This window comes from Empidonax traillii, unplaced genomic scaffold (assembly GCF_003031625.1).
Source record: "Empidonax traillii isolate 1590-97213 ecotype Southwest subspecies unplaced genomic scaffold, ASM303162v1 scaffold166:size2381449, whole genome shotgun sequence".
NCBI lineage: Eukaryota > Metazoa > Chordata > Aves > Passeriformes > Tyrannidae > Empidonax > Empidonax traillii.
In genome coordinates this window covers 1,142,321-1,166,454 of record NW_020955359.1, presented here as the reverse complement: position 1 = coordinate 1,166,454, position 24,134 = coordinate 1,142,321, and the positions used below count along the sequence as shown (strand labels likewise).

Below are 24,134 nucleotides of genomic sequence, written 5' to 3'. Positions count from 1 at the left end.
TAGCTGCGCTCACAAAACGTGAGAAAGCGCAGCTCGCAGACACCAGTTCCTTTCGGAGAAGTTGCCTGATTTCAGCCTGGGGCACAGATGACCCAGGCTGGGGCACAGATAAGCCAGCGTGAAGCCATTCCCGGCCGTGGGATGAGGGTCGGGGGTGTCCAGGGGGACATCCCTGGGGAGCTGCCCCGGGAGCAGCCGCAGCCCTCCGGGCCGGCAGGGGGCGCCCCCGCGGGCGCCGCGCTTCCGGCGGCGGCGCTGACTCAGGTGGCGGGCCGGGCCGGGCGGGGCCGGGAGGTGCCGGCCGAGCTGCGGGGCCATGCGGGGCCAGGCGGCGGCCGCGCTCCTCTGCGTGCTGTGCTGCGCCCTGGCGCGGGGCTCCGAGGACATCGTCGTGGGCTGCGGCGGCTTCGTCAAGTCCGACGTGGAGATCAACTACTCGCTGATCGAGGTGGGCGCCGCCGGCCCCGGCTGCCCCCGGGCTCCCCCGAGCGCTGCCGCCCGGACCGCGGGAGCGGTGCCGGTGCTGCTGGTGGGACTGCGGGTCTCCTTCCCTCCGGCCCGGGCTGTGCCTCGCACAGTGCAGCTGCTCGCCCTGAACCTCGTCCTGCTGCCCCCGGGCACGGCGGGTGCTGCTGTGTGAGAGCCCCTGGTTAGACAGCCCCAGCCTTCCTAGCGTTGTTTTAAAGTGCCCTTGTTGTGTTTGCTTCTTTTAGATTAAGTTGTACACAAAACACGGTACCCTGAAATACCAGACAGACTGTGCTCCGAACAACGGGTATTTCATGATTCCCCTCTATGACAAGGTAAGACGCCGCACCACCTGCGCTGTCTGTGCAGGGGCTGCCCCCGCCTCCCCATCTACCGGCAGGTTAAAACAGGAACAGAATCCCTCCCGTGAAACCTTCAAATCAGGACATAATTTAGTGTGGTTTGGACCAAGCTTTCAGCTGTTTCTTTCTGTAAGGGTGCTCGTTATGCTGAGAAAAGCCAGGTAACTGTAGCTGTGGTGTTGCATTTGTGCTGATAATTGTAATGGCTGCAGCGCTGGGAGACTGAGTTACTGCGAACAGCTGTGTGCTGCAGCTGTACAAATACTGCCCAGAAAGTACAAGTTACTACAGAGTACAGCTGAAGCTTTCTGTTTTCTACTTATAGAAATGGAAAGAGACGTGTATGAGAAGGTGTTTTGATATGACTGAATTGAAAATAACTTAAGTGACTAACTGCAGATATTAAAAATGTCTTAAGGAAATAATGGTACAGGAAGCTCAGAATGTATCAGAAGTCTGATGTCTATTAGACTGAAAAGGTGTTTACATTCAAATTAATTACAAGCTGCCCTCAGTCAAAGTGGTTTGCTCTGTTAAAGAGGTGGTTAACTTAGGGGTCAGAAGTAGAATCATAGAATGGTTTGGTTTGGAAGGGATCTTTAAGGATCATCTAGTTCAACCTCCAGATAATTCCTTCCCTTCCCAATCTAAGAATGTAAGATGCTTTCTGATCTCAGTGGTTTCATTCTTTTGTCTTTGGTCCTTTCCATTCTGAACTTCAGAATATATATGGCAAAACACATTTGGTGGCCACTATTTAGAGGATCCCTGGGCAGATTAATACCCATTTGGAACAGAGCTTTTAATAGGATTGAAGTTTCATTGCCTCATGTTTGGGCAGAATAGTTGAGTTGGATCTTCTAGTGGAAATACTAAAAGCTAATCTAGAACCCATTTGTTGGGGCAGGTGGAGATAAATTTGAACACTTTCTAGCACCGAACTGCTTGAATGTGAGCCAGGTTTGTTCTTGAAGTGGTATAACCACAGTGATACTTAATTTTTGCTCTTAGCTGGCTGGATGTGAGCCCAACATCCCAGCCTGTCTGGGTAGATACTGCTGCTGCTTTGAACAGAGTATCTGAAGTAGGAGAGGAGGAGAATGGTACACTTGAGTCTCATGTTCCTCTCTGCAGCATGATGCTTGTGTTATGATGGTTTTTTTTTCATAATTTAGCTAAATTGAATTTAGATCAATGAAGACAGTTATTGCTTTTTATTTTTTAGGGGGATTTCATTCTTAAAATTGAGCCTCCCCTAGGGTGGAGTTTTGGTAAGTGCCTATTTGTCTTCTTACAATAGGACAGTGTATCTGCAATGTGGGACTTATCTCTAACTTGCAGTTGGCAGTGAAAATCAAGTGCTTTTCAAAACAGATGAGCCATGCTGTGTGGTTTTAATAACTGAAATGCACTTACTGTACCAGGGGAAAAATATGGTAGACACTAACAAAGTAACCCTTGAACTGATTTAAAGGAATGTGTGTTTTTGACAGAAATGGCTGCAGTGGGAGGGGGGAAAGAGGACTTCCAGCATCAGGATTTGGGGATGCTTAGACATTGCTGAGGCAAGACTCCCAGGGCAACACTTGCATGCTTGGATCAATACATTTCTGTGACAGTTTTGTAAAGCTAAAGCAGAATTTCTTCCCAATTGCTTTCTCACTAACTACTGTGCTGTTTCATTGTTCTTCTGTTCCAGAACCAACCAGCGTAGACATCCATGTGGATGGCATTAATGACATTTGCACAAAGGGAGGTGATATTAACTTCGTGTTCACAGGGTTTTCTGTGAATGGAAAGGTTAGACTCCGTTATCTTTATTTATTCCATCTTGCACTAGTTCAACTTCCAGAAAAAAACATTCTACTTCAGCTCTACAAGGTATTTATGCACTGGTTTCTTTTTATTTTGACAGGTTCTCAGCAAAGGTCAGACATTAGGTCCTGCTGGAGTTCAGGTTGCACTGAGAAATGCTGGCAGTGACATAAACATACAAGCAACTATTACACAACCTGGAGGAAAGTGAGTGTGGGTGGTGCATCCTTAATTCATCTGTTCATTTACACAAGATTCTTTTAATTCTGGCACAACACTGGGATTGTAATAGTTCTGAAATAATTCTTCTAATATGTTCATAGAGTCTGAATTGTTTTTCTGTAAACAAACATTTGTGACTGTATCTGAAGAGGCATAACCCCTTTCTTGCCTTGCAGATTTGCTTTCTTTAAAGTGCTTCCTGGTGAATATGAAATCTTTGCATCACATCCCACCTGGATGTTGAAAGAGGTGAGAGCCTACAAAAGTTCTGGTTTACCTGTTTAGGGAGGGTGGATCTGCTATTCCTTGTCTGATCAATTAGTGTGAGGAAGGGCTTTTGTGAGTTGACAATGTTAATGGAGTTTTCATACATTTAATTCAGGTAGTCAGGAAACTGCCCCATACAGACCCAGGTTGGAGGTAGTGAAGCCAGCCAGGGTAGGATTGGGAAATGCGTTCTTGTTCCCATCTTCTGATCCTGTACATTTTGCAAGAGCTTGAATGTTGTAGCAAATGCTCGAATCCTTCCCTCTCAGACTGCATACTTCCTGAGGAGCTCTGAGATCCCGACCATTTCCTGAATCAGGAAAGCAAGAAAAAATACCGTTTTACAAAGTGTCTTTGCTTAAGTGTCTTTGTGTTTTGAGTAGCATGTGGACACTCTTTGAGCATTGCTGCTCTAGGCTCTGTTTCTGTTGTTGAGTACACCGGCTCTGATTGTTATTTAGGTGCTGTGAGTGAGATCTAATGCCTGTTTGTTTCTGTTTTTCAGGCCAAGACGGTGGTGCGGGTGACGAGCTCCAACGCTTATGCTGCCAGCCCTCTGGTTGTCGCAGGCTACAACGTGTCTGGGTCGGTGAGGAGCGATGGAGAACCCATGAAAGGGGTCATGTTTCTGCTTTTCTCTTCTTCAGTCACTAAGGAGGTAATGGCCCATCAGTATCTTTTCAGTATGGGCACAAAGGAGCAGCTAAACAGCTTGTAGATTCATATTGCCCTGATATCATCTCTGTACTTCACTGAGCTTGGCTTATGGAAAACATAAACTGTGCAGCCCCTCAAGCTGTATTTTTGTGTTTGTTTGCATGGTTTCTTTTTTGTTTTCTCCTCAAAGAGGCCCTTCCAATACAGCATTTGTATACATGCCAAGTTTTTTCTGAGCTCCATGGAACTATACAAAACAGTTTGGCTCACAGGATGGTATTGATATGTATATTCCCTGTGAATCAGCAAGGTTAAGGGTTACAGTATTAAGATATTATTTTTCCGGTATTACACCTTTTTGCACATTAAATATTGGTTAGTAAACGTGTTCCCTCATGAGGATGATACTTCCCCGTGGTAGAAGACCAGCATCTTGCACAAGACACAAGATGTTGCCAGACAAATCCTGAAATTCACTGTACAGTAGCTGTAATTTGTCTTCAGCACGAGGTCTTAATTGCTCTTTGTCCTCTTGATGGGAAGACAAAGTTCAATGGCTTCTATTGCCGCCTTATGAGTGTGTTATGAAATGAGTGTGAAATATTTATCATGTAACGTGATTTGTTATGTGGAGCTCTTGTAATGTTTTGTAATGTTAACCTTGTCCCCAGAACTGAAGTCTGGAAATACTGAATTTTCCAGTTTTCTGTCCTTGTTACAACAACGTTCAGTGTCTGGTTTTGCCTCTTCTACCTGTGCATAAATTTTAAACCGTGTTATCAAACTTTGCCTCTAAATTGGTTTTATACTTGCCATCATTCATAGTTTAATATTTTGAACCCTCCTACACACCCCCAAAATTGTTTTCTCTGTTCTTCCTTGGGAAAAAAGGTTGTATTGCATTTATTATCACAGGATATTGTGGGCTGCAATATTTCTCCCGTGGATGGATTCCAGTCAAGAGATGAATCTTTATCCTATTTGTGCAATGTTGTATCAAAAGAAGATGGATCTTTTAGCTTTCTTTCTCTGCCAAGTGGGAAGTACACTGTGGTAAGTAACTAGAAATTAATTGCTTGTCTATTCAGTGGGTTGTTAGCTCTCATTTTCTAAATTAGTGTGCTACTGCTACGTCCTCTCCATTAAGCTCTCTGTTTTCTTTCTTTCCCATTCCCTTTCTTATGTCTGGGTGGTGTGTGGGAGCAGGGTTCTCTCTCCACTGTCCAGAGTGATGATTCTGCATTCTCAGTCTGCAGCTCTAGAAATGGGATCCAAGCTTCTCTCATTCCATTAGTCCTTGTAGCAGTCATACAGTCTCCGTCCCTCTGAGTTACTTTTTCTATGAGTTTTGGAGCTCACTGGACATTTCATAGAGGTGTCTGATGGTGATGAGGAAGGAAAATCATTCTGTCACCACAGCTTCTTAGGGGTCAAAGCAATGCATCTTCTTTCAGATACCATTCTACAGGGGAGAGAGGATCACCTTTGATGTTGCCCCGTCTAGACTGGACTTCCTTGTAGAGCATGACAGTTTACAGATTGAGGTAAGGCTTGCAGAGAAAATAATCTTTTTGTGCCATTCACTCCTGAAAGTCTAACTGATTTTAGCAGGAAGCAGGATTATATTGTAGAAAAACTTCTTTGTAAGAAATTGAAGAGGCTTGTTTATACATAGCCTCTTGCACAGCAGGTACAAGACAATATCCAGTATTATACCTTATTTCCCCACTTTGGGAAAGCTGTCTGCTCTGCTCCCTTTTATGTCCGTGTTGCAAGCAGGCAGTAATCTTTGAGGTTGCTTAAATTTTCTCATTCAGACTGTCACATCTCTGGAGAAGGACCTGTAGGTTTTTCTGGTTTGCAGAGTGCCTCATGTAATGGCACTATGATCTGTTATTGGGCCCTCCTGAACTCTGCTGAGGCAGATAAATTGAGAATGTGTGTTTTGCACTTAAGGGAACACGATGCCTGGAGATCAATATGTACTTTCATTCCTGATTATTCTGGTACATTCTTTTCCTAGAGCTAGAAATAAATTTTCTTTATATGTGTATGGGGAGAAAACAGTTGGTGTTGATTGCTGTAAGGTGTTTGCATTTCCCGAGTAAAAACTAATGTTAACTTTTTTCCCATTTCAGCCTGTTTTCCATGTGATGGGTTTCTCTGTCACAGGCAGGGTGTTGAATGGTCCTGAAGGAGAAGGAGTTGCTGATGCCACTGTGACTCTGAACAATCAGATTAAAGGTATGCAGTGCTCTTGATCTGTGTTGCTACAGGGAAGCTTTTATTAAGACCAGTGTATGATATGGAATTAAACCTTCAGGATAATACGCTACTTTTGTTGCAATGTATTTCAAATATTAAAGTGCTTTTCATGCAGTTGATTTGCATTTTCTGGCTTAGGTGAGAGTGTTACGTGTTCATTTGTTGTGCTGTTGAAAATATCTCAATTTCTTTCAACCATATGCCAAACTGTACTTTGAAATACAGAAACAAAGGTTGATCTAGTGAAAAAGCATAATGTCATTTCCTAGTTGTACAATATAAATTTAAAATAGTCTAAAGCAGTGCATGCCCTCTGGATCTGCTGATACATAAGGATAGACAATCAACACATGCTCTGCTTTTAACTCTTCCTGTTACTTGTTACAGTGAAAACGAAAGCTGATGGCTCTTTCCGCCTTGAGAACATAACAACAGGTACTTACACAATCCATGCCAAGAAAGAACACCTGTTTTTTGATACTATTACCGTGAAGATTGCCCCAAATACACCTCAGCTGGCCAACATCATTGCAACAGGGTAAGTGCTGGTGGTGTGCTGTGGACAAGGCCCTGAAATATGGATGGTCCTTTCCCATGCCATGCCCTGGCTTGGGTACTGTTGTCAGGAGCTAAATGCTGCTCAAGAAATTCAAGATAAATAGAACAGCAGAGTGCAGAGTAATGTTTTGTCCCCAGTGTTTTTCTCAGTAATAGTTGTGGTGCTTGAATTGATTGGGTTGGTGGTCGGGAAGAGTGAAGCAAGGTGCAAAAATGTAACATAACCTCACGGTGACTTCCTAAAAGAAAAGATCTTATGGGAGTGCACTTGCTCCACTGTGTTTGCTTGTAGCATCTCTGATAGGAGCACTGTTTCAGGAGAAATCCCTTCCAATTCAAGTGTTATTATCTCAACATAGTGAACCTCACTTCTTAAGGAAGTTTTAAAACAAGTGTTTTTTTAGGATTTTTGTCAAATCAAGGTGTTTGTTCTGATGACTGGCGTTTATTTGACAGATTCAGTGTGTGTGGCCGGATCTCAGTAACTCGTTTCCCTGACACAGTCAAGCAGATCAGCAAATACAGGGTAACCATGATACCTGAAGACAAAGACAAAGCAGCACAAGTTACAACAGAAACTGACCCTCATGGAGCATTTTGTTTTAAGGCAAAATCGGGTACATACAACGTTCAGGTAAGAGTGAGCTTCCATTTCTTCACTGTGTCATGGTGTTTTAGAAGATTTTAAACATTTAATTTTTTAAATTTGAAAAGTTGAATTTAGATTTTCTTAGTCCTTTTCTCCTGTTTGCGCTATTTAAACAAGGACAGTTATTTGCTTTTTTTGTTTCCTTAACAAGCTGAGATTCCCATGCTCTTTGTCCTTTACACTTGTTTAAAGGAGATCAGACCATTTGGGTTGAAAGTTCTTATTTCTCTCTCCTCTTAGTTGTGATGTCCCTTAGATCAGTTCTGATTACCCCATGAGTCAGATCTGTAATGTGTCCCTTTCTTAGGTGCCTGAATGATTCCTGAGATGACGGGTTACAGCAGATTCTGCATTGTGGCAGATAACTCAGGCTGGGAGATGAGCAAGTGGGTGGTTATAAGGCCTCTAACTGTCCTCACAGACAGAGAAATAGCCTCCTGTAGAAGCTGCAGAACACCCTGGAGTGAAAGTCACTCAGACTTTTGAAACTGAGCTCTTTGGAGGATTTGTAGCTCAGTTTTATTGCAGCTCTTTGGAGGATTTTTAATACAGAATTTTGCAAAGCGTGTTTGAGAGGCTGGTTTTGCTTTGCCTGGGGTTTACAGAAAATTTTCATTTTCCAATTTCTGATAAATGGATTGAGGACAGCAGAGTGGGTGTATTTGGACTAGTATCTGAAAGCTGGTAATGTTTTGATGTCATGTACTCTACAGGTGATTATTCCAGAGGCTGAGACCAGAGCAGGATTGGCTTTGAAACCCAAAATGTTCCCTGTTACTGTTACAGACAGACCAATAATGGATGTGACCTTCTCTCAGTTTTTGGCATCTGTCTCAGGGAAGATCTCTTGTTTAGGTAAGCCCATTTTGAAAGTGAAGTGTCAATGGGAATGGAGAACTTTAGCACAGCACAACACAGTGAATGGGTACAGGTTAGATCAAGACACTTGCTGTGGTCAGCCCCATCAGCAGTGAGTAAATTGAACTTCCAGCACATAGATAAAGCATCTCTTCTTTTGGTCAATTTTATGGCCTATTAAGGTACCTTAATAAAGTTGGGAGTAAAGTCATGTACCTATTTTTAATACTTGCTAGGGATAAGCAAATATTCCTTCCTAATGAAGGAATTCTGACCTGTTTTCCTTCCTCAGAAGATGGGTAGATTCTGGAAGGAAATGCTTCTGACTGACACTAGGGGTACTGTACATCAGTCAGAGAAGTACTGGAGATGAAAAAGATCTTAAAAAAAAAAAAAAGTGCATGTAAGCATTGCAGAATAGATGCTGAAGCTGTTTCAATCTCTGTTCTCCTTCATAAGCTTTTTGTCTTTATTTTAGTCTGATGTTCCTCTCTCCTGCTATTTTCCTTGATTACCCACTGATTTCAGCAGATGATGATTGGAGCCTGACTTTTGTCATTTTTACCTTCATTTTTCCTCTCCGAATCCTCTCTGCACTTCATGTTCTGTCTCTCAGGTGTTTGCTGGGCCCTGCAGTCTTTGCAGAGTGAGGTGGACCCGAGGGTTTAATGTTGGCCTCAGGTTTTCACTTGCCATTAGATAAAAGAATATGATTAACAGCCTTAAAAGTCGTGTAAAATGCAAGAAAATACTGGTAAACATGTGCCTAAGAAGTAGGAGTAGAGTTTTAATTGGAAACATCCTCTTGTTCTGCTCTTCCCTACACAGACTCGTGTGGTGACCTGATGGTGACATTACAGTCCGTGAGCCGCCAAGGGGAGAAACGCACCCTGCAGCTCTCAGGGAACAGAGACTCGGTGTCCTTCACCTTTGAGAATGTGCTCCCAGGCAAATACAAAGGTAGGATTGTGGGGAACTGTAGAATGGTACCTTAATAGCTAAATTTCTGACTTAATCTGAACACTTCTGTTATTATCAATAGTCTTTGCACTGTGCCCAGCATGGAACTAGCTGTGAAACTTGAGAGAATCTGGAAAAATGCTATACAAGAGTGCATCAGGTTTTCTTTGTCTTGTATGTTTAACCCTGTGTCAGCTTAAAGGTGACTGCGCCCCAAAGTTTGTTGGTCTGCATGGCTGGTGTGAGGAAGATGGGCTTTATCATGAGCTAGCTTGTCTCAAGCCTAAGAACAGGGGCACACCCTTTTTCTGCAGCTTCCAGAGCACTGCTCCTGGTAGCAGTATGTCTTTCGGCCAGCTTGCCTTGGCCTATGAAAACTCTTTTCCAGGAAAGCTGTAGAAATAGATGAAGACTGCTCTCTAAACAGAAAACAGAATGTCTTTCCACTGGGTTAAATTGGGGTAGGTTGTGATGTCCTCTAGGTTGCTTTGACTGTCACAAGGGTAGTGCACCTTGAGGAGCCTTCCAGGGTGACCAGGCTTCATTATTCCTTTTTCTAGTATAGCTTTTCTGATAGGAGGTATGCAGGATTGCAGGTGATGCTGCAGTGCTGTGAGCCAGGTCTGTTATTACAGTCATTGCTGTGCATCTGGCTTTAAAGATTATTGTCAGGGAAGTTAGAGTGATACAAGCTTTTTATACCACAAAACTCACCCTTACTTACACAATTTTACATTACTAAAATGCTTTGTGTCGCATGTGTTCTAGTAAGCATTGCACATGAAGACTGGTGCTGGAAGAATAAGTCTTTGGAACTGGAAGTCATGGAGGAAGACGTGTCAGGAGTAGAATTCAGGCAGACTGGATATATGCTGAGGTGTTCCCTTTCTCATGCAATCACCCTGGTATGTAGGAAACAAACATCCTTGAATTTTTTTAATGACCTTGTGCAGGTGGTTTGGATTTTTATGCTTGGAATTGAGGCTTTCTTGTGCCTCTAGAGGATCATACAGCACAGCAGCATTGATGTTTAAACTGCTTTAAAATTTGTCTCTTATATTTTGTAAAATGGTCTTGTAATATTAGCTGCTATAAAAGAGATGCATTAGTGTATCTTTAGGCAAATACTGTTTTCATTTTTTGGTTTGGTAGTCACTAATAATGTATTGTGCTATGGCTTCACAGGAATTTTATCAGGATGGAAATGGACCAGAGAACGTTGGTGTTTATAACCTGTCCAAAGGAGTGAATAGATTCTGTCTTTCAAAGCCAGGTAACAGCTCTAAAATATTCGTTTAAAAAATGAAAAAGAACCAGTCAACTAAAACTGCTGGGAATTTAAAAACCAAAAAAATATGTTGTGGTTTCTGAGGTTTCTGAAAGGCATTGTCTTATTTATATTTGTATATAAAAAGCCTGTTCTAAGTTTTTAGAATTCTCCATTTCTCCTATTATTTAATCCTTCACCTAAATCAAGATCCCAGGAATAAAACATTACTGGTTTTTTCTTGGTGATGGACTTTGATCTATGATGAATGAAGATCCTCTCAAAATGATCTCATTCGTATGGGTTCTGTTTGCCAGTCAGAAAGTGTCTGTGTGAAAGGCATTAGTCACACAGTCAAATTTTGTAGTTGATCTTGAGAATTCAGCCACCATAGTAAACTTGAATTTTTTCAGCAGATCATTCTTTGGCTTAATGTTTGTAGGTGTTTATGAAGTGACCCCGCGCTCCTGCCACCAGTTCGAACACGAGTATTACACTTACGACACGTAAGAGTGGAATCTGTTTCTGATCTTATGCCTCTCAGCATGCTTTTTCATAAAGCTACCCTCTGCTGCAGCTGCTTGCTTTTTTCAGCAGTTCAGGATGTGTTGCTGGGACTGTCCAATAGAGGGAGGCTTTAGCAAGTTGTATCAAATGTGTTCTCTTGCTCTTTCTATTTTAAAAAACCCCAAGATCAACTAATGATAGGCTTTAATGATGCTTTTCTTTCTTTAAATGAATATTTTTGCCAGCCTTCTGCCTGTTCAGTGTTGGGTTTTCTTTGTAAAAAAGAAGAGTTATTTTAATGAAAACTGTTGGTTACTCTGAGAGCTAAAATGCAAAAGGTAGGACAGTGAGTTTACGAAGAGGCCCAGACCACCGTTGCACATCAGTAGTGCCAGATCTTTGGTGATTCAGTTCTGCTCACCCCATTTTTTGCAAGCTGAATAAATATTCACTCTAATCACAAGTAAAGAGTGCTGATCTTCCTAAGTCAGCCCAGTTTTATTAGTTATTTATCGAATGTGGTCTGGTGATGTGCTTAATGGCACTTTGCTTACAAGGAACAAAGAGGATTTCTGCTCTCAGACCACTTCTCATTCATGAATGTGGCAGAAAACAAATTCAGCAGTAAAATCTGATTATCTTCTATTGTGTTAGAGAATTAAAAGTACTTAAAAGAGAGATACACTAAACATGAGAGCCAGCACAAGGTGACTGAATGGATAGAAGCAGAAACCCTCTCTTGGCAGCAAAGCACCATTAGACTTGGGTATCTTGGTGAACTGTGTGTATTATGACAAACTTTTGAGTGTCCTGCTGTGTGTAAAGGGATTGCACATATGAAATCAATCAAATCAGCTTTGGCTTGAGAGGAAGCAGGAGGGACAAAGGAAGGAGTTGGTTTGGCCAATGTTATGCGAGGTTTGGGGTTTAGAGCTGGAAAACGCTCCCTTTCCCAGATGTGATCATCTCAGCACTGCACTTTGCTGTGTGATTTTTATATCATCTTTTATAAAGCATTTCAATCCTGGGGGTGGGAGCACAAACTCTGCTAAGTAAGATTTGTGATTTAGGATGGGGACCTTGAATTCATCTCTTTGTTCCTTTGATTTACAGGTCCTCTCCCAGCATACTGACACTCACTGCAGTTCGACACCATGTCCTTGGCACGATTGTAACTGATAAACTGATGGATGTGACTATTACCATTAAGTAAGAGCAAAGAAATCTTGGGGCTATAAAAAGTGGAAGAAAAAGACCTGGCTCTCATAAAGCTTTACTCCAGTTTTAATACTTCACTGTCTGCTTTCCAAGGGGATGTTGTCCAAGTCTAGACTGCAAGAGGCTTTTGTGCTAAGATGTGCTTTGAGTTCTTTTGAGATAGTTAAATAATGTCCAGCCCTCGTTTTGAACATTGTCTCCTCATTCCAATGTAGCCCCTCCCTACTTGTGTCTCATGGTAAAAAGGAATGATTTTCTGAGGTTTTATACACTTTATTGAACTGACATTTCAGAATTCAGAGGGTGTTGTTTTAGCTTAGGTCTGAGCTCTTTAGCTCTGGTATCTATTTTTTCCCTTTTTTCTTTCTTCAGAATGAGAATCTGCTGCTTTAGAGCATTGTTACTGGTGTGAAGAGGGTTATAAAAGGAAAACCATGCAGAGTGATTACACACTAATGCACCAATTTGTGCTGAGCTGAACAGACAGCTCACTAGGGAGCCCTGATTTGCGAACAGCGTTAATTGTATGAGGTGCCAGATCTGCCTGCAAGTGTCTGATAATGATGAGTGTTTTATTAATGCTCTACTGATGGCTACTTGTTCTAGACTATGAGTTCTCAAACTTTTTGAGTGTAGAAAACATCTTTTCAGAGAACATTTCCTGCAGAGTATTGCCTTGAGTTCTCTGTGTTTAATGAACCTATCACTGCAACTGCTGGGCAGCTCCAGCAGCTGGAAAGGAAACATGGAGACAGCAGATGGGAATAGTGTGCTGGTGCAGGATTTGTGAGGGCTGTAAGTAGACCAGGTAGGTTACCTGTGGCCCCTGTGAATGACCCTTTCTTGTAGTAAGATTGATATAAAAGTTGAAGGTTTTAGTTATGCTTGGAATAAACAGCCCAATAAAAAAGGAATGGGTTTAAAAAATATCTCGGGACTCTTCTGCTGTGTTATCAAGGCAGTAATTAACAGATGCAGTTATTAACAGATACAACAAGTTCTTATCCCTCTGATGGAAGGAGATGATTTTGTTTTCTGCTCCGTGTTTTCAGGTCATCCATTGACAGTGAACCTGCCTTAGTTTTAGGGCCCCTGAAATCCGTACAGGAGCTACGGCGGGAGCAGCAGCTGGCAGAGATTGAGAGCCGCCGACAGGAGAGAGAAAAGAAGGGTCAAGAGGAGGAAGGAACAAAACCACCAGTGCAAGAAATGGTGGAGGAGCTCCAAGGACCCTTCTTATATGAATTTTCATACTGGGCAAGGTAATACCAAGTCCCAGTGGACAAGCTGTATTCTTTATGCTATTGGCTGGTGTTTCTACTAAACACAATAGTGCCATATAGGAAGGAGCTGCTCTATGGGTACCTGTCCCTCTTCTTGCTGACTGTCAGTTAAATGGAAATTAGTGCTGCAGAGTAAGGATTTTGCTTAGCCTATTGTTGATACTTTTTTCTTGGAGTATTTAAATGAATTCTTGGGTCAATGTGCCACACTGTTACACATGAGAGCTGCTAATTCAGTTTTCTTCTAATGAAATCTTACTTATGTTTTACAGATCTGGAGAGAAAATTACTGTGACACCATCATCAAAAGAGCTGCTTTTTTACCCACCTTATGTGGAAGCATTTGTTAGTGGAGGTAAATATAAATAATTTGTAGTTTGAAAGGAGTAGATTTTTAAGGCAGAAATGTATCCTTATAAATAAACATACGAACAACTCTCAAAGGAAACATTAGAAAAGTTTCAGTTTGAGCTATTTATTTGAGCCAATTTCATTCTGGAATTTGGAAGCATGGCTATTTGATAGAGGACGCAAGTATAGTTTTTATCAGCAGAACATGCTTTCAAGGGCTGAAAAACCACCTGGCAAAGGAGGAAGGGTTAGGTTTTTGGATATTACACCAGATTTGGAGAATTGTTCATATTACTGTCATCTAGAAAAATAGTTATGCAAAACAGTGTTTGTATTTTGAGTTTGTTACCGAATTCAGGTTTCTGTTACATTTTTTTAGCCAGTAAATTACAATAATAAAAATATTTACAAAACAAAGTGAACTTCAAAATTGTCAGGGTAATCATCACTTGATTGATGCTATTTGTTAAGTCAGTGTCCACCTTGCACTCATTGCTAAGTGAACATACTTTGTTTGAGATCACTGGGAAATGTTTGGTGTCTCTTTCTACGTGACTGTTTGTTTGCACATTTTAAATGCATTGGAGGGGGGAAACTGAAATTTTAATCGATGTCATTAAACATGACACATGCTGACCTAAATTTTAAGTCAAAGAATGTGGTCAAAGTTCAGTGGAAGGAAATACTGCCATCATCTCCAGGTGGCTGCAGTGTATGTGACTTAATGAATCCTCCAACAACTCAGGAAATCCAGAAGATTTCTTTTGGAGATGTGGTTATAGCTTTGAAACTATTTTTTACTGATTTTGGTCATATTTAGATGCTCCAAGATATGTTGAGAGGCCATCAACTGATCACTTTGAAAGTAGTTAAACTGCTGTAAGCCAGAGTGACGAGTGTGTTTTTGACTTTCTTGTTTGCCTTAAATCCCCTTTGCAATGACCAAGAGAGTTGTCCTGGCAAGCTGATAGAGATTCATGGAAAAGTAGGCTTATTTCTGGAAGGGCGAATTCATCCTGAATTGGAAGGTGTTGAGATTGTCATTAGTGAAAAGGGAGCAACTTCCCCCCTCATCACAGTTTTCACCGATGACAAGGGTGCCTACAGGTAATTAACAGATTTCTTTTGAACTTCTGGATTCTTTAGTTAAAACACAGTGATAACTTGACAGCATGTATGTGATATTCAAGTCTTTTTTTAAAACAAGTTCTTCTTTCCTTTTGTATGAAGTGTTGGGCCACTCCACAGTGACTTGGAATATGCAATTACTGCTCAGAAGGAAGGTTTTGTTTTGACTGCAGTAGAAGGAACAGTTGGAGACTTCAAAGCTTTTGCTCTTGCTGGGGTGACCTTTGAGGTAATGTATTAAACACTTTGGGTTCTGAATGAATAGTGTGTGCAGTTAGAGCTGGACAGGCAGTGAAGTTAACCCATGTCTTCCAGCCAAAGACAAATGGGTGGGATTTGGGGATAATTATTTTTAGTGGGATAATAATTTTTGTCATGGGGAAACAAGTCCCAGTGGATGAGCTCAGTTGTAGACCATGACTTGGCGTGCAGAAGATAATTTGCAAGGCTTAAAGAGTGAAACTTGGAGTCTGCAGTCCAGAAGACTGGCTTTATTTGCATTTGTGGAGTTGGACCACCTTCTCTTAAAGAGTTTTATCCCTCAAGGTGTTTTTTTTTCATGTACAGTCTGGTCCAACTTTGGTTCCAGTCTTTGGGAGGCTTTGCTCTGGCCCCCCAGCATGTTCTCTGAAGTGACAGAGAGTGACTGCTGTGGTGGCACATAAAGCAACCCTTCCTTACACTTAACATTACTGATTTCTCAAAACCAGATCAAATCAGAGGATGACCAGGCTCTCGCTGGGGTTCTCCTGTCTCTCAGTGGAGGGGTATTTCGGTCCAACCTCCTGACCCAGGATAATGGCATGCTGACTTTCTCCAATCTGGTAAGTTGGAATTGATTCTTCTGGATGTGGCTGCACATGCAATGCTGTGCTACTCTGCCCTCCTAAATACAGGTGCTGTCAACTCTCCTGAGTGCCGGGTCTCCTTTGAGACCACAATGAGAGATGTGGATCCCTGAGAGTGGACAGCACTTGAAATCAGTGAAAGATGTGAAATCTAACATGGCGAGGGGTTTCTCCCCAACAGGTAGCAGATGATGTTGATTGATTTCAGTTACTAATTTGCAGTCTGTAAACATAAAGCAAGCCAATTTGTTGATGATCATTTGAGAGTCTTTAGAGCAAAGAAATCTAATTAGATTATTGATCTGTGTGTGTGTGTAGACATGCCTGAATAGTTTCCTTGCAGACATCCTTCTTTAGTGGTCACTTTCCTGTCCTTGAGGCCTCGTGGTAAGGTTTTAGGGCTGTAGTTTCCTTTCTCTCTTCAGACTTCATCACCTGGTGGAATTCCATTGGTTTATAGTCCAGTGTGCTCCCTGCTTTTCAGTGCTCAGATCCTCCAACCAGTTTAACCTGTGGTTGGAACAGAGAACTTCAGCTCTTCAGGGAGCTCTTGCAAAACCTGTTTGTTTGGAGTTGGTGAAATTTTGCATCCCTATGAGTAAACAGCTTGTTTTGTGCCTCATTGCAGAGCCCAGGGCAGTATTATTTTAAACCCATGATGAAAGAATTTCGCTTCGAACCGTCATCACAAATGATTGAAGTACAGGAAGGACAAAACCTTAAAATTCGGATAACTGGGTACAGAACAGCCTACAGGTCAGTAGAGCTGGAATAACATGCAAACTGCTGCGGGCTGGATCAGGAGGCATTATGCCAGATGTGGGGGTTTTTTTGTATTGCCACTGTGTCAGTGGCTTGTGCTGTGTCCTGTGGGAGAGGAGAGGACTATTCTGGGTATGGTAGACCAATTCGAATATCTGACTTCCAGATCCTCCCTTTCCTTGCCCTCAGGGGTAAGAAAGAGTTGCTGTTCATGGAGGTTAGGGAACTTTGATTGCTAAAGTTGTGCTCTGAACTGCAGTCAATTCGAATGCATTAAACTGTTTTATGTATTATAAATTCCCCTTTTCTTCACTGTGCTGTGCTAAACACATTAAGCACTTTTTCCATCAGTTATAACTATAAAAATGCCTTCAAAATGTGCATTAAAACAGCATCTGCACATCTGTAGCAACTGGTTCTCTTTATACCTCTAGCTGTTATGGCACAGTTTCTTCTTTAAATGGAGAGCCTGAGCAGGGAGTCTCAGTGGAAGCTGTGGGCCAGAAGGATTGTAGCATCTATGGAGAAGACACCATAACAGATGAAGAGGGCAAATTCAGGCTGCGTGGCCTTCGGGTAAGGATTAGAACACTCTCTGTCCTTTACTTGACGATGCAACAACTAAATGTGTTCTGCTAATTAGTTACTGAGTTCTGTATTCCCATCACATTTGCTAGCTTAGATTCCCTTGAGTCTTTGTGTGTGAGGAAACAGTCATGTAATGAACATTCAGTTTAGCAAAAGGGGGGGAAACTCGGGTAAGTCTGTGGAACTTACTGGCAGCAAACTGTGGTGGCCTCCCACAGACAACTGAGCAGTTGGTGGGACGTGACCTGAGCCCCTGGTCAGTACTGAGTGTGTCTGACAGGTGTTCAGGTGATAGAGCAGGGAATTTTATGGGGCAGAAGAATTTGGGGAAGCATTTAGTTTCTCTTTTGAAAATGCTGACAGCCTATTTTTAGCAGGGCGTTGGGTGTATGTGTGATGTTGATTGCACAGCATGTATGTGAAGGAAGCTGTTCTGCAGGAAATGTGGAAGCTGAATTTACAGGACCATTATGTACAGAATAAGCAATTTGCTGAAGCAGGAAGCAGGTTTTAATCCTGTTTATGTTTTTTCTTTCTAGCTAAAACACTTCACAGGAGCTGATTTCTTTTAATACTCTGATGTTACAAACCAGTGCAAGTCCTGTGATAGCCCTTTCTTATTTGCTGACAGTAAACACCCCTAATGGTGCTATTGAGTTAAATTTTCTGTTTGGGATAAAGAAAACTTTAACTGCATATCTGTTTAGGTGGTGTATCTTAAATGGAATGTTAGAAAATTCTGTTACTGCTGTCTAAAATTACAGTATGTATTATTCAGTGTTGGGATTTATCATCTGCATGTTGCTTTTAGCCTGGTTGTGTGTATCATGTCCAACTCAAAGCTGAAGGCAACGATCACATTGAAAGAGCTTTACCACAGCATCGGGCAATTGAGGTAATTTTGGTGGTTTTTTTTGGTAGTATCGCTTAAATATGAAATGCATCTGTCTAGGCATTATGTCTGTTCTGTCAGCAGCAACGTAGGGAATGCATTCTGTTTAGACAAGTGCCTTTCAGCAAGTTAGCTCCCTAAATATGGGCCCCATATTGTGTTTCAGCACCATATCTCAAAATAAAAAGTGAGATAAAGCCCAAACAGTAAACAAGTGAAAAGGATTCTTTCACAGTCATAAAAACTATACATCCAGAAACAAGAGAATAAATGTATAGAATACCTTTCAACATTTCTTTATGATGTGGTCCAAAGCAGTGGCTGATTTGAGAATGTCATAAACTGTCATATTATCCTATCTTTGTATTTCGTTACAGATTGATATATTTTTATGTTTTATTTGGTCTAAGTCCTGCAGTCTTCATTTAGGTGAAATTGTTATTCAGACTAGCAAGTCTTTATAAAGTTTATAATACCTTTGAATTGAAAACTGATGGAATCTTGTTAAATATTCCTCCATCCTTACAGATTCAGATTAGCTGCCTTGCATTTATCTCTTGACATCCCACAAAGGTTAATTAGCCTTGTTAGTTGTCCAGAGCTTTTCAGTGGGAGATGGTCATTATTTGAGCTCAGACACCTGCCTGATCAGAGTGCCCTCCTTTCCTCCAAATCAGAAGGGCAAAAATCTTTTGAGCCCTTAGTGCCTCCTTGCTAAGAGTGCTTGCTGGTTGGGAAGGGCAAGAGAATGGAAACCCACATTCCAGAAGATGAAGGTTCTGTGATTCAAGTTCCAGCTGTTTGCAGTAGCTTGTGCTAATCCTATCCTGGTGAGCGTGCCAGTGTCTCCTGGAGAGGGAAGTGTTTGAGACACCTACAGGAAAGATGTAAAGCCTCAGTGGCACCAGCTTGTTGCACCTGACCTAACCATAGCCTATCTGTTACTACAGTTATTGTTTGAATAAATGTCCTTCCTTACTCTGATTTGATCAGGGTTAAGGTTTAGAGACACAAATTTTTATGTTTTAAACACTTGTGAAGAATATAAAGTTATGTGTTTTTGAAGTAGGTTATATTATGATACGAGCATATTCCTCATTAATCAACTGAATAAACATCCTAGCACAGTAATATGCATCTCTCAGCACAGGTGCAAAATATTGAGACCAATGTTCAGGCAGTTCTGTGTATGCACCTCAGCCTCTTCCTGAATAGTGTGTGCCTTTGATACTTCCATTTTTAGTTTAACTTGATGCCATGAGCCTTGTGCTGATAAAGTCTGCAGTTGCAAGCTGTGCACTCTATAGGACAAGTACTTGCAATTGAAAAACCTTTAAGTTTTTATGTGGTTCCTATAGAAAAAAATCACTTTTTATATAAAATGATGAGCAATATTTGTGTTGTGTTGACAGGTGTGTTACTGTCCTCTGTTAACTGTTCCTCTGTTGGTGAAAACATGACTGGTTTTTACATTGCAGGTTGGGAACAGTGACATCGATGATGTTAATATTATAGCATTCCGGCAAATTAATCAATTTGATTTAAGTGGAAATGTAATTACATCTTCTGAATATCTCTCCACATTATGTGTAAGTTCAAGCCTTTCATCTTTGTCAAGTGTATTTGTTACTGCTTTCACAGTGGGTGTTTTTGCAGGGTCACTGGAAATTGTTCAGTGGCCAGAGCACACATTTAATTCAAATTAGAACTAGTACTTTAATGAAAGTGAATTTGAATTCCAGGTAGAATTAAGATTGCAGTGTTCCTGACTGCTTTGCTTTAATATTTCCATTTTTCATGGGAATATGTTTAAGAAATACTTGGTTGGCCACAAATTTCGGTGTCTTTTTCCCTGATGATGGTCTGTCTGTAGAGGGATCAAAACACCAGGGGTGAAATGGGTCCTTTGTATCAGAGAACTGTACAAATTCCTGAAACACCTGGAAGTTTTGGCCTGCATGTCTGCTAGCAAGAAGGTGCCATGGGAATGCAGTAATACCATAGGACATGTGAATTTAAAAGTGCAGTTATAAAAGACAGTATGAGGCCAGTGGTAAAGCTGGAATTTCCAAAATTCAAAAGACTGTGCTGGGATCCAAAAAAAACTTGCTAAACACCTGTGATCCTTTTGGCTTAGGGTGTTAATTCTGGAAGTGTCTGCAAGAGATGTTAGTGGGGTAGGAGTTATAGTATCATTTCTCATGTTTAAAAGCTCCTTGAAATGTTACCTACAAATACAAATGCAGTGCCTGGATTTCTTTCAGGCTGGTCTGTTATGCATCTCACCTGCCAAGATCTCATTGCTGAGCTGTTGGGTTTTTTGGGAGACATCCAAAGGATCCAACACTCAGAGCAGGTGTGAAGGGAAAATGTATCACCTTCCTGAAGAGCCCTTGAGCATGTTTGCCATATTTCTGGGGAAGTTTAGACCCTTGCAGTTCAGTCTTAAGGCCATAGGAATGATGTCAGAATTTGATGATATGTAAGCTGTCCAAGCCTGTGCCTGTTTCACACGCGGTGGGATCTTGCGTTGCACGTAATGTACATGTGCTGTTGGTGGGTCCATATCATCACCCTGGCTTTCAAAGCAGAAATTTTTACGTGCTGAGATCTGAGACAGACACAAGTGAGTGGTTTTGTGATCCACAGCACAGACTGCTTTTCATATCACACTAGATATGTGGAAATGTCAGACATCAGTTTTCTAAATATTTCAAGTTCTATAAAAAGATTGTTTCTGTGACTTTTCACATCCCAGATTAGAACATTTCCAGGTGTCCTACTTGACAACTTACTGTTTATATAAACACATGATGAATTTTGAACTGCTTTTATCCCTGAAGGTGTGGGATGTCTGAGATATCTGTTGTGGTGCACGCTCACAAGTACCTGGTTTGTGCTTTCTTCTTCCACTTACAGGTCAAGCTCTACAAAAGTGAAAACCTTGACAACCCAATTCATACAGTCAACTTAGGCCTATCCTTGTTTTTCCATTTCCCACCACTGCTCCGAGATGGAGAGGTAAGAACACTGCTGGAAAATTAGCTTAGATCACTTTAGTTTTTTTCCCTACAGACCATGAAGTGTTGTTTCTGGTGTGCCTGCTGGGCTAACCCATATCTTGGAAGATTTGAGTGGTTTTTAGCTGAGTTTTGCCTTTAAATGTGATTTTTGTCTCAGACTGCTCCTGATGCTGTAGCCTGAGTGTATTTTTCATCCACAGAATTACGTGGTGCTCCTGGATTCTACACTGTCTAAATCACAGTATGACTACACCCTGCCACAGGTTTCTTTCACTGCCATTGGATATCACAAACACATTACGCTGGTTTTCAGTCCCACTGTAAGTACAAAATGCTTCAGTGTTCACCTTGAGAGCAATGTCTGGTGGTACAGCCTGCATATTTGTGCTCTTGGCCAAACTTTCTGTAAGTGTAAATATAAAGAGGTTTATGAGAGACATTAAAAATTAACAGTGAACTTGGATTTGGCCACAGTTAAGGCCTCAGGCAGGGATGTTTCTTGGTAACCTGGTGTGTTGTGGAAGGCAGGTGAGGAGGTCAGGAAGGGGTTGTAGCTGTGACTCACTGAAAGGTTGCAGTAACTGGAGAGTAAAGGAGGAAGATAAGGATTGTTGTCAGAATCCCTTAAAAGACTTTTGTGTATATGAAAGAAGTGTCACCAGGCCAAAAAGAGAGCATTAGTTATTGGAGCTGAGGTAGAGGGTAAAGCAGCAGAGTTTCAAACCAGCAGCAGGGGAAATTTCTCTCTCAAGAGAGAGAAGGTGTGTTCTGAACAGCACAGTCCATTTAGTGAGATGTTCATTCTGTAACACTTAAATGATCTGTTTCTCTTCTTCCCCACATGTTCATATGCCAGTGGAACACGAGGGAAACGTGGAACAGGAGTTAGAAATGAAGGATATAGATGAACCTGAAAGGTTTTGTGCTAAGATGGTTGCTGTAGTGGTGTCCTTGGGATCATAGAGGTTTGGGCAGCATGTGACAGGAAAATCAAAGCACACCAGGTTGACAATCAGTGAATTAGCTTTACAAAACAGCAAAGCATGGGAAGAGGGTAATACATGAGTGAATCTCATCCAGAGGACTTGCTTTGAAGGGAAAAGTAAAGTAAATCTATAGAACAGCCCTTGGAAACAAGTCAGATGGGCTGGGCTGGACATGCCACGTGATCCTGTTGCTGATGTTGCTTACAGCTGAGGGATTTCACAGTTGACTGTTTTAAAAAAAAAATAAAATTCATGGTCTGCTCTGTTTCCAGAGAAAGCTGCCTGAACAAGACATTGCCCAAGGATCTTACATTGCATTACCACTGACACTGCTCCTGTTGTTGGCTGGTTACAACCATGATAAGGTAGGGCATGGGTTTTTTTGCTCTTATCCAAATACTGTTGTCCTAGTTCGTTGTACTCTGTAAATTGGGGTTTTGTTGGGTTTTTATCCAGCGAGAGATGCAGCCACAGTTGTCTTATGTGACATATTTTAAGAAAAATCACATCATCTTTTGGAGAATTACCTTCCTTTAAAAACACTTAGTGTGAAGCTGAGTTCCTGTGCTGTGGCTGAATTTTGTCCCCTCATTTGGCGGATCTGAGAAAAAAATACAGCATTATTCAAATCCAGATAACCAGACTCAGTGATAACAGGAATGGAAATAATAAGTATTTTATTGGCTTCAGGAATGATCAGGCTGGAAAAAATCTTGCAAGTCCTTGAGTCTGGTCTCTTTAGTTTTGCACCCTCCCTAGTCAAAAGCTCTCAAGAGGAATACAACTACCTGCTATAAAACCTCCTCTTTGTTAACAAGCTGTGCTCTTCTAGTCTTTTCTGATGTGTCTGTGCAGTTTGATTTCCTCTCAAACATGAGTAAGACAGCACTCAACATTAGATTTGCCAGGTTTTTCTACAGTGCCATTGGATCTGTCTCCACTGAAAATAGCAGTAATTTCCAGACTCAGGACTCAAGCTACTGTTCTTGGCTAGAGGACTGCAGGAAAAAAGATTACTGACAATCACTTTAGGTTTTAATTATCAGAAATTCCCAGAAGTTTGGTTTTAATTCCTCCCCAAGATCTGCTGCCATATTTTGATATCTTAGTAGATGTACCATTTATGCAATAGATTGTGTTTGTGAGGGGCTGCACGTGTCTAAAGAACATTATCACTCAGACCTTACATACCACTGTAACCACAACTTGCTGCCCCTTTTTTTATCCCTCCAGCTTATTCCCTTACTGCTGCAGCTGACAACTCGACTGCAGGGAGTCCGTGCTCTTGGACAGGCGGGGTCTGACACCGGGGGCTCAGAGGATGCCAAGAGACAGACGAAGAAACAGAAGACACGACGGACGTGAGATGAAAGCAGTGATTGCACGAGGTGGTGCTCTGTCAAACTGGAGCCTGAGGGAGCAAAGCCACTAAAATACATTTTTTTGGTTGAACTTGCAGACTTGACATTTTCGTTTTTGCTACATGAGCGCTGTTTGTCACACTAGCTCCGTTTTGGTTGTAAATTTTCCGTGGAGCCTGTAGATTTCCTTGTGGTGAAGTGATGAAATGAATGCCTCTGCTGTCACTGTGAGTGCATCTCCCATACTTGAAGACAATTAATGCTTTACTTTTTTCTCTTCAGTGGAACAGGTCATGCTGTCCTCATTAATGATTTATAAAAGCAATGGTAATAGACTGCTTGATTTCACTCTCAGTCTCTAGATTTTGGGATTATTTTTCCTTACCTTTTGAAATACCCACTTTACAGAAGCAGCACGTAGGGATTCTACTAAATCAGTGGTGCTTGAAACAAAGTTTCAGGGGACTCAGCTGAACTGGTAAATTATGTCACTGTCACTTCCAGTTCAGCAGCTTGACTGAAGAGTGCCATCTGCACAGCTGTGATTTCAGTTCTTGTCCGTTGATTGTTATCTTTGATTAAGGTTTTTGCCCAATGAAGACAAATTCTCAATGTCAGGTAAGGTTAGTTGTTAATGATCAGGTAAGTTCTGATGATGCTGATGCAAAAACAGTGTTTAAATTTCAGTTTTAGTGTGATCTCTCAGTATTCCTGCAGTATTCCTGAGGTGGCTCCAGCTGGCTGCACTGTTCCTTCCAAAGCTGTTCTGTTGGTGACACCCATTTGCCCATGATGGTCACATCTCCTGCCCAGGCCATGCACAGCCTTTTTGCCAGTTC

General features: G+C 41.6%; 1 protein-coding gene across 1 annotated transcript; it reads left to right on the top strand.

Moving 5' to 3' along the window:
* Positions 1-280: 280 nt before the first annotated feature.
* Positions 281-24,134, top strand: LOC114058259 (nodal modulator 1). The gene is made up of 31 exons (XM_027885437.1): positions 281-448; positions 714-803; positions 2,056-2,101; positions 2,530-2,630; positions 2,746-2,852; positions 3,044-3,116; positions 3,640-3,792; positions 4,707-4,844; positions 5,246-5,335; positions 5,930-6,035; positions 6,444-6,594; positions 7,071-7,248; positions 7,977-8,118; positions 8,950-9,081; positions 9,850-9,986; positions 10,267-10,354; positions 10,791-10,854; positions 11,969-12,064; positions 13,126-13,335; positions 13,629-13,711; positions 14,655-14,814; positions 14,938-15,064; positions 15,546-15,659; positions 16,312-16,439; positions 16,880-17,021; positions 17,845-17,928; positions 19,404-19,514; positions 20,845-20,946; positions 21,149-21,268; positions 22,207-22,299; positions 23,168-24,134. Exons 1-31 carry the CDS (start codon positions 317-319, stop codon positions 23,297-23,299), a joined length of 3,630 nt encoding a protein of 1,209 aa, XP_027741238.1. The 5' UTR covers positions 281-316; the 3' UTR covers positions 23,300-24,134.